The following is an 11,178-nucleotide window of genomic DNA, read 5'->3' as shown; positions in this document are numbered from 1 at the left end:
ACAAGTGTATTTGTTGTAAGTCGATTTGGATAAAGGCGTCTGCTAAATGCCCAAAATGTACAATGTAAACAACAACATGATATCAATATTGACATGTCATTTAACTGTAATGGGACTGTGGTCCAGACACCGGACTGGTCCAGACTGGACTGTTAGCGAGCTAACACGTATTCCTGAGGTGACTGAAGAACTAACCAGACTCAGGACCAAAACATGGGTTTGACTTACAGTAACCCGACTCAGGACCAAAACATGGGTTTGAGTTAGGTTGACGTTTGCACATTTGGGACAATCACATCTTAACTAGACGATGGCAAACTCAAGTGTCGCTCACATGTTTTTGAAGTATTTTGGCGATTTGGATTTTTTTTTTTTTACTTCCAGGTTCTGGAACTCACTTGTTGTCAGAGGCCATGAAGTGGTCGTACTCAGCAGCCATCTTGCAGGACAGGGCCTGGTGGCTGTGGTCCGATGGACAGTCTGTCACCACCATGTGGAAGCCTAGAAACACACACAGAGGCGGTGGAGGTCGCCATAAAAGGTAACAAGCGGTAAACAATAAACAGTCCTGGGGGGTATTCCATCAATGTCGCTAAAGGAAAATTTCCAAAAAATCCAATTTTGATACGTCTCACAAATTTTTGTTGATAGTTCCGTTCCCTGAATGTGGCTTCAAGAAATCCCTGCTCAGTAATCAAGGTCATTTTGACCTCAGAACTAACCTGGTCCATACAAGGCTACTGTCAATGTCTGTTCATTTAGCTGTGTTTGTCCAACAGGCGGAAACAAAATCCGAAAGACAGTTCAGTCAAGTGTCTTTTAGCGATCGCATTACTTTTGTCATGTACGTATTCTGAAACACAAGGTCAGACCTTTTTCTCACAATGTGACAAAGCATGAATTTACATCTTTACCCACGTTCCAAAGAACGTATTAATGAAAATAAACAAGTTAAGAAAATTACCACTTTCACAGTATTCAAAAGCCAATACATAGTTAGATAGATAGATAGACGGATAGACGGATAGACGGATAGACGGATAGACGGATAGACGGATAGACGGATAGACGGATAGACGGATAGACAGATAGACAGATAGATAGATAGATAGATAGATAGATAGATAGATAGATAGATAGATAGATAGATAGGTAGGTAGGTAGGTACTTGCATCAACTTGCATCACAAACACCAGAGCGGTAGCCTAGAGGTTAGAGAGGCCGGCTAGCAATTGAAAGGTCACTGGTGCGATCCCTGCCTCAGGAGGGAGCTGTGGACTGTATTTAATGTTTATTTTTGGTATTTAGAAGGAGCCTTCATCCAAAGCGACGTACAACAAATACATTTGTCTAAGTAAAGCCAGAATTTACAAGCCTGGCTAGAGGTAACATTGACGAGACATTGGAACAGCATGAGCCTTAAGTCACAGTCGACGTTAAAGTGTAACCAGGCTTTTTCAATTCAGCGCTGATTTAGGTAGCAACGTTGATGGAATAACCCCCTGGTGTGATGTGTGAAGTGAAACACAGTTTGACAGGCTTTGGGTTCCACCTACTCTCATTGACACCAGTCACCCATCTCTCCTCAGCCCTGACTCCTGATTGGTCGATGACCTACCTTTGGAGGCGATGTCTTCATCCTGTGTGTCTGTGAAGATGAACGTCTATAACAAGGAAGGAAGAGGAGACATATGGTACTGAGATACTATACATATCACTTCTGAGACGGTTACTACGGTTACGCACAGAAACTGTGGCTGGTACACACACACACACACACACACACACACACACACACATACAGGCCATGGTAGCGGATGGCAGGTTAGATTCATGCTGACAAAAACAAGGTTCCCCACTGTGCACTGATGTGAGAGACACACACACACACACACACACACACACACACACATACACACACACACAGGCACACACTACTCAGGTCACGGCTTTTCACTGTCCTAGCACCCCGCTGGTGGAACGAGCTTCCCACTGCTGTCAGTTACTGCCTATCTTCCACCGTAGACTGAAGACCCGCATCTTCAGACTACACCTTAACTGTCCCTCCTAAGACCTCTTCATCCCCTCTACCCTGTATAGTTTCTCGACTGTAAATACATTTTAAAATGTCCCTCTTCTAGCATTATGATTGTCAATGGCCCCTGGCCCTAGCATAGATTACTTTTTCTTAAGATGACTGATGGATAGATGATTCATATACTTAGACAAATGTATTTGTTGTCGCTTTTGATACATGTAATGTAGGAACACACACACACACACACTTTTTCGAGTGGTCAATGACCGAAGTGCTATGGAGAAGCAAGTTGTTCCAAAGCTGAGCTTTTGAGCTCAAATAAGTCACCTACACACACACACACACACACACACACACACAGACACACACTCATGACTTCCCTCTTGCTGGTGCACTACTGACCTCTGGTGACCATATGCTGGAACAACAACAATCATTCTAAGACCTACAGAGTGAAGTAACCAAGCCACATAAAAGATAATTAGCCTTAATGTAAACATGTACAACAGGCAAATAAGCGTTAGTCGTTTGGTGACACAACAATCAAGTTGTCCTGAACTTTTACAGTCTCCTCAATGTCCGTCTCAGGCTCCGACAGTGTGCAGGGAACACAAGTTACTAATACAGAGAGGGAGGGAGGGAGGGAGGGAGGGAAGATATGGAGGGAGCGGGCGGTTATTGTTGGATGAGCAGATGGAAAAACAACGAACTGCCACTCAGAGTTGTTGGCTGTGTTTTATCTCTCAGAGAGAGGGATACAGAGCATGGGGGACGCAGAGGTGTGTGTGTGTGTGTGTGGAGGGAGGGAGGAGGGATAGGGGATTGCAGGGTCAGTAAGAGGGAAGCGTCCAGACACCAGACACATCCTGGTCTTCTTCTGAAGTCATATCCAGTAAGTCTGAAACTATGACAATGTCGTAGTGGAGTACACTAGTAGTCCTGGGTTTAATGGTGTAATTCACCACGCTGCCCCAGTGTAAAATAACTGCTCGCCACCGCAACAATAAAGGAACATGCACCAGAAAACTCTCTATAGCGTTTGTGTGGAGTCATTGAGTGTGTGTGCGTGCGTGCCTGCGTGTGTACATTAACTTGAGTGTGGTACGGCAAACTGCACTGTGTCCGACCAGAAGGCCCTATGAAAACCGCCCAGCGTATCATCGGCGGACCGGCATCAGCGGAGGGTGGCAAGCATCCTCAAGGACACCTCGCACCCAAGCCACGGTCTGTTTGATCCCCTACCATCTAAGAGACTCAAGAAGTATAGGATCCTCAGGTCCCATTTACATTTAACATTTTGGGCATTTAGCAGGCGCCTTATTCCAAAGCGACTTACAATCAAAGTTTGTTTGATTGCAGACTCCAGGACAGCTTTTCTCACAGAGCTGTCACTCTGATAAACATGCAGGGAAGGTCTCGCCATGAAAGCTGCTCTCCGTCCTACTCCGATAAAACAACACAAGATGCTCTCTCTTACTCTCATATTGACAAGACACCACCTCTCAATCTTCTCTGCAGCAATTTTACACAATGTCTGTGTCGGTCCTGCTCCCTCCCCCTTTTTCCCCTTGTGGGTGTTTTCTCTTTTTCCCTCTCTCCATTCCCTCTCTCCATTCCCTCTCTCCATTCCCTCTCTCTCTCTCCGTTCCATCTCTCTGGTCCATCCCTCCTTCGCCAGAGGAGGAGTAATCGTATTCACGGATCAATCAATTCCCCCCCCGACCCCCCCCACCCCCCCCCCCCCCCGGCCTCGTGATGAAGCCCAACGAGGCATCCGGACCCAGAGGGGCCTCCATTGTTATTAGTTGCCTCTCTGGCAGTTATAACTCAGGCAACTGCTCCGCCTGGTTGTACACGTAATGGCCGCCCATCCCCATCATTCTGCCTGGGCTTAAAGAACCGGAATGGCTGCGCGGGTGTGGGCAGTGACTCGTAAAGCCTTAGACCGGTGGAGGAGAGAGGAGTGAATTGAATGGACACAGGGGTCCTCTCCTGGAAGACAATCTGACTGGAGAAAGTATGAATCTGTCACTTTTACGCATGTAGTAAAAATTCTACCCACGCTGGAAATATGCTATGCCTACCCTACTGCTCTCAGTGTGGGGGTGAGATTGTGTGGGGGCCCTGGGTATAGGAAGCACCACTTTGACTCAGAGATCTACGACTTGGGTAGATTGTGTTAACTGAAGTGAAGACAGGAGAGCTAGGTTTCATAGAGGTTTTTATAGACGTTTCATCAGAAACAAAGGGACTGGTCATATCATGAGACACCAGACCAATGGCTGACTGGCAGTAAGGACTGACTGGCAGTGAAGCAAGGCTTACAGGTTGAACTGTTGGGCCGTACCAGGAGTGGTTTCCCAAACGTAAGGAGGGCCCTATCAGCCTCTCGGGTCATACCACAAAATGGTACTGTTTGCTCACAGACGACTGTGCTTGGCTTAGCTAAAAAAAATCCAAAGGCAGAACCAAAAAGTACAATTACACACAGTATCAGTAACACTTCACTTGGTTTGTTCCACGGGATTGGAATATAACAGAGCCTGCTATTTAAGAAGAATAGCATAAATTACACTCAAGCTAAATGCTCTATGGGCTAGGGTCTTTTTACAACCTTAATGAACTGTCCTCAAGTCATTTAGAAATGATCCCCCGACGTCTGTGTTTTGTGTGGCGCCCGTCACACTCTATATGGATGCGCGAAGAGTAATTCATAATACAATTTCAGTAAATATAAATGAACAAATAAAAAAACTGTGTACATACATCTACTGATGCCTCTGGACACATCTTCAGTGATATAATATAATTTCCATCACAGCCTCCATTGTTCTCTGTTCGCACGTTAGTGTAGTAAATCGTGGCTTCTTTGGGGCCACTCCAGGGCTCCATAGTTCTCGAAAATGGGGCGGAGAAAACAAACACAAATCATTGACATAAGAAGTATCACAGGACCTACGAATTATGGTAGGTAATTTGCGGTGGAATTTTTACAGACATTTTTACGGACATGGCCGGTTCGCACAGGATTACAGTAAGAACACAGACGACCTCCGTAATTAATACAATACAATGCACTCTGTAGCACTCTGAGATTCTTTTGAATGAAAAGTGCAATACAAATAAAATGCATTATTATTATTATTATTATTATTATTATTATTATTATTATTATTATTACAAATTACCAGAGGTCCCCAGACGATACTAATCCTGTGCGAATAGGGCTTAAGAAGCATGCCATATCATGGCAGGGTCCCTGGTTCGATTCCAGCCATCGACATATGTCATCCACCTCTCTCTCACCCGTCCTTCCTCAATCTCTACTGTCTCTATCCCAAGAAATCCGAAATGAGCTAAAAATATATGTAAAAAAACTAACAAAATGAACATGTAAAAAAGGCTTTATATATACCAAGGGAGGCTGGTGGAGGTAGAAATCAGAGGACAGGCTCATGGTAATGTATGGAATGGAATAAGGTATGGTTTCATTTCAAGTAAAGTGTTACTCAAATATTGTAAGCTTTTAGGGGTAGTAGTGGCCTATAGTGAATAATGAGTTCTAATCCCACCTGGGAACACCACCACTAGTGTGCCCTTGAGTAAGGCACTTAGCCCTAAATTACTCCAGGGAGACTGTCCCTGTAATCTCTAATTGTAAGTCGCTTTGGATAAAAGCGAAATCGTTAAAATGTAAAAAAAATATACAAAATGGGTTAGTGTTAGAGAAGGGGGTAGATTTCCAGGTTGTGTTCTAGTTTCAGCTCGAAGCCTTCCTGTTCTCAGATCAGCCTCACCTTCCTGTTCTCAGATTAGCTTCCGCTTTAGCATTGTTGCAAGAGTCGCTCTGCGGCGAGGACTTCCTCTTGTCTCAGACTGCCCACACACCATCCTGTGTGTGTGTGTGTGTGTGTGTGTGTGTGTGTGTGTGTGTGTGTGTGTATGGGTGTGTGTGTGTGTGTGTGTGTGTGTGTGTGTGTGTATGGGTGTGTGTGTGTGTGTGTGTGTGTGTGTATGGATATGGGTGTGGGTGTGTGTGCGTGTGTGTGTGTGTGTGTGTGTGTGTGTGTGTGTGTGTGTGTGTGTGTGTGGATGTGTGTGGGTGTGGGTGTGTGGGTGTGTGGGTGTGGGTGTGTGTGTGGGCGTGTGTGTGCATGCATGCATGTAGGTGTGTGAGTCTTAGTTCTGACTAAGAACAACACCAGGTCAGATGTAACGCTTATGCAGGATGAAACAGGCTTAACACTAATCGTCAAGTTCACTACACACCTTATCTTGATAGGTATCTATGACACCAGGCGGTGGTATAAAACATTCCCACTCATGTCCTGAAGAGCTTCTCCCTCCCAGCTGAGGATTTCACGACATTTACTGCTGTGCTGCGACGAGTCCCCCACTTCAGCTTTGATTCATTAGAAGAAGGGGAACTAGGAAAGTCTACTTATTTTTGGTCACGAAAGCAGAGGTGTCATGACCTGACATTTCACAAGTGTGGCGCTCTGCGTGGAAAAACTCTCTTTGTCAAAGGCAAACACCAAAGTATTAGTCAGCGGTCTTGACTGAAAATGTGCTCAGTAAAAGCAATACTAAAAAAAAGATGAGTTGAGATTTGAAGCTTGTAAATGACTGTATGTACAAAGACATGCTATCTCTACATTAGCTTATCAGTCCCTCTCTCTCATTTGACACCACGACTACTCCATCCAGGCCGTCTCAGACATGGAGAGAGGTATGTTCTTTGGCAGGTGTTATACTGTTAGTAGCTGGTTGGGAATTTGCTTTGACAAGCCACTTATAGATAAGGGCCTGGCACGACAGGATCTGGATTAAAGAGGTCTCACACAAGTGTTATGTGTGTGTGTGTGTGTGTGTGTGTGTGTGTGTGTGTGTGTGTGTGTGTGTGTGTGTGTGTGTGTGTGTGTGTGCGTGCGTGTGTGTGTGCGTGTGTGTGTGCGTGTGTGTGTGCGTGTGTGTGCGTGTGTGTGTGTGTGTGTGCATGTGTGCGTGAGTGTTTGTGTCTTGATATCATCCTCCAAACTATCATTATGCCCAACATTATTGCCCAAAACCTTGACTCAAACTGAGAGTATAGCCTGAGACTACAGAAGACGGAAGTGGTGTTTTGTTCTGTAAAAGTACATTGGGCTCCACAGGAAGAGCACTAGCTAAGCTTGCATCACATTAATACGGTACTTCTCATCTAGCCCTGCCTGAGTACCTACCTCCAACACGCACGCGCACGCACGCACACGCGCGCACACACACACACACACACACACACACACACACACACACACACACACAGTTATAAATACGTGAATTAGTCAAAAACCTAAAACTTTCTAAACACAACTCCGTTCAACATCACTCGTAGAATCTATCTGTCAATCCGTGACGTTAGAATTAAAGGTTCTATCTCCATTTTTGTCAAAATTTAGTTTTTTATATAATCTGATCCATTAGGTGTTTATTAATGCCTGTGTGGTGTTATGTTTAAAATGTTGACATTTTTGGGTTAGTAATTCATAAAATACAAAGGTTCCATCTCCCAAAACATAATGGAATGTAAAAACTTTGACGCTCAATATCTCTTAACTCCCCTAAACGGAGATAGAACCTTATCATTCTAAACTCACGAATCATCCTGCTCAATTAGACACACTCACGTGACCCTTGGTCTTGGATATCCACGTCTCGAGGAGGAGAGCGAGGCGCGTGCCGTGGAATCTCCCTGTGGTCTTCACCGCGATGAAGATGTCCGTTAACTTCAACGGGGATGGAGTCGCAGATCTTCTCTCCGGGGTCCTCAATGTACTCTTTCTTCTCCGTATCTCCGCGTGTAATAAGTCTGCCACCACCGTCCGGTTCAGTGCGTTGGCAGCGGCAGCTTGTGGAGATTTGCCTGTCTGTGGTATCTCCTTCCCCGGGGTGAGAGCCTCTTGAATCGAGCGGTGGGAGACATTTGGCGCATCGGGGCGGATATTGGCCTGGAGATTCCGTGACCGTAATTGAAAATCCACGAATAAAATAATGAAAAAAGTCAATATAACCACGGGAAGTGCCCGTAGTATTCTATTTTTACGCATGACCACAAATGAATTCGACAATTTCATCTGTAGCCCATCATGTGACAGAAAGGCAAATTGTTGAGTGAGTGACTCAACCCGTTAAAAACATTTCTCAACTTCCTAATCTGTTTTGATCTAATTTCGTGACACGCGCCTTCCCTTTACGAGTCATATTAACACTCTCCCACTGTCCAACAGAGGTTAGAAAGCCTACAGCCTACATAGTCCACATGTAACTAATTATATGCCAAATTTAAATAAAAATAAAATAAAAATGCATACAATCAGAAAGACCATTATCCGGGTCCAATCATGCTTCATATTAGATCATCCACATTAAAGTTGCAGCCTAATTTTTCTCCCATGGCGAATCTGAAAGGTTCTTGTCTGTCCATGTGTTTTGTCTGCCCAACAATCAATCTAAATGTGCCATTGTTGATAGTCTTGCCCATCTGTGACTGTCTCGTACAGTATGGCCCTACCTGTCACTGCCCTCTCGAGTTTGAGCGCACATTGCACAGACTATAATCACTCCGCCCCTTTCCTTCCCCAACGGTGCGTCAATTGTATGTCAGTAAATACAAGGGGGGAAAACCGTTAGAAAAATTGACTGAATAGATTCAGATAGTTTCCGTTAGACAACATCTTTGAAAATGTGCTGCGTAATTCCTCGAGAATATATTACAGATGACACATCATGTATTAATTGCGCGTTTGTGGCTGCGTGCAATTTTAGATCTCCAACTCCAAGCCTCCAAAAGTGATTTAGAATAAGAAGAAACATTGTGTAGTCTAATCTAACAATTTCTCTCTAGGGGATAGCATAGCAACTCGTTCTAGAGATTGGCTCTGCATGCTGAAAGTCCCCGGTCTGTTTACGAGTTAATCCCGAACAGGTTCCGTCCATTTCAGGCATGACATGCGGATCAACTGTTATTGGCAATGGGAACAGAATTCCACTCAAGGACGCCGAGGAAGAAACGTCAGCGGAGGACTGGACAGCGGAAGGAATGTTCGAGGAACTGGCAAAGTCTACCAGAGTTTCAGGAGGTTAATGAATGTCATCGCAAGCCATTCGATTAGATACAATGATGCCCACATAACGCATAACGCAACGCGTTTACATTACATCAACCGTGCAAAAACCCACATACCCAATCAAACCTCCCGATTTAGGTGGGAATTATGTGGGGCAGTGGCACTGATCCAGTTCACACCTGGATTAAAAATAGGTAGTATCATATAAACTTTTCATTATAAACTTCTGTTTGTATTCAGCCACCCCTGTGAACCTATATCACAATCATTTGGCCTACAATTATTTTTTGTTGACTATTCACATAAACACTGATTGTGGCTTATCGCAGCATGACTTGTGTTCGCCTACTCTCAATAGGCTGTTCATCCATATACTCTCTAGAGGTGGACACAAAAGAGAGAGTTTGATACAATTAATTTGCCTCTGAGAAGGGGGGGGGGTAACCCTCATCACCACCTTTGTTTACGTGTCCTTTCTCAGCGTTCTCTCCTTACATCCATCCCTCCACCACCACTCCCCCCCCCCCCTCTACTCCTGCTGACCAGCTGCACTTGTTTCTCCCTCTCCCCCCCCCCTCCCTCATGTACCCCCCACCCCACACGGTCCCACAGGTAAACCAGAGCCACCTAAGGCACACCCTGGGTAGGAAAGACCCAGGATCGCCTTACGGCCTAGCTGAAAAGGCCCTTTTAAAACGCCATGTACACTGCTCCCCACTTTGAACAATGAGCCAGGGAGTCAGGGGAGCAGACCCCTTTCCAGGGCTTTTGTGTCTCAACCTGGATCCAGACTGGAGAACTGTGGGGCTGCTAAAGGGGATTGGACGGCATTCAAGCCCTTGGAGATACATCAGAGATTTACAAGTACTTTAGTGCCTTCTCTACCATCGGAATGAATAATAAACTTGATGCACTTACCAGTCTTGTAATCGGAGCTTGGGGTCTAGGCCTATCATTTGTCAGACAAGGAGCTATCAAATTAGCCACGTTCACAGACCCATACAGTGAAAGCAGCCGAGCTTAATAGCTATTATGCTAAAGTAATCTAGCTGTACTGGATATATCATGGGCTGCTATATAATAATTTAGGTCAATCCAGACGCTTCTAAGATCTGCACTGATCGAATACTGTTGGAGTTTTTACAGAACACACTCTCTAAGGGAGTCCACACTGTGGTTTTTCTCCTGGGTTAGCTCGATAAAAACCAGCCGCGTACCTCCATCACTCAGTGGAAACACTGTTGTCTGACCTTGCTTAGATGGCAGTGAGGCTGGGCTCAAATCCAGCGCTAAGCCCCTGTAGCATGGAGAGAAGCACTCAGCAGGGCTGTACTACCTCCACACGGGGAGTAGAGTGACCTTTGTGTGGGAAAGGTAACACTGGGCAATTGGGTGGGACGGGGGACAAGTGTGGGTGGGGTGGGGTGGGGGTGGGAGGTCAGATCAGAGCTTAAGTACCTGACAATTCCACCCCCCTTAACCTTCAACCCTCCTTCGGAACTGATCCTTGGCTCCAAACGCATGCATATACGTACACGCACACACACACACACACACCATGCATCTGCAAGTCTGTGTGTGTGTGTGTGTGTGTGTGTGTGTGTGTGTGTGTGTGTGTGTGTGAAATGCCTGTGTATTATCTGTATCACATGACATGACATATACATATATATATATATAGAGAGAGAGAGGACCACACACACTTACAAAGTGACACTTACATGACCCATGTGGCCCATGTGGCTCCCAATGATCTCTCAGATCCAATGGCTAATGTATTTACCTACAGCTGGGGGAAAGGAACAATCCAGATTTGTAATATCAGTATACTGGAGTATTCAACCCATTGATGTAGCGCAATTAGGTCATGCAGAGTGCTCTGAAATGATATTACGGCTCTATGAAAGAAAATAATATGGAATAATTCAGCAGATCCGGGGTTGTTTAAGGACTCATGTGGTCTCCGCAGGCCTAATAAGATACAAAACGCATCTTCATATGAATAAACAACAGCCGTTGGTTCATGTGAACTCA

General features: G+C 45.1%; 1 protein-coding gene across 1 annotated transcript in view; it reads right to left on the bottom strand.

Annotated features, from left to right (window-relative positions):
• mfng (MFNG O-fucosylpeptide 3-beta-N-acetylglucosaminyltransferase) overlaps window positions 1-10,883 on the bottom strand; it is a gene marked incomplete at both ends in the record, with an annotated part of 15,083 nt that extends 4,200 nt beyond the window's left edge. Inside the window, 4 exons of the mRNA XM_080522776.1 lie at window positions 399-501; window positions 1,619-1,664; window positions 7,705-8,025; window positions 10,866-10,883. Of these exons, the coding sequence (XP_080378902.1) occupies window positions 399-501; window positions 1,619-1,664; window positions 7,705-8,025; window positions 10,866-10,883 (488 nt within the window). The remainder of the gene's footprint in view (window positions 1-398; window positions 502-1,618; window positions 1,665-7,704; window positions 8,026-10,865) is intronic.
• Window positions 10,884-11,178: the final 295 nt, after the last annotated feature.

Source organism: Nansenia antarctica, assembly GCF_963989245.1.
Source record: "Nansenia antarctica genome assembly, chromosome: 2".
Taxonomy (NCBI): Eukaryota; Metazoa; Chordata; class Actinopteri; order Argentiniformes; family Microstomatidae; genus Nansenia; species Nansenia antarctica.
This window is presented reverse-complemented; position numbering and strand designations above follow the sequence as displayed.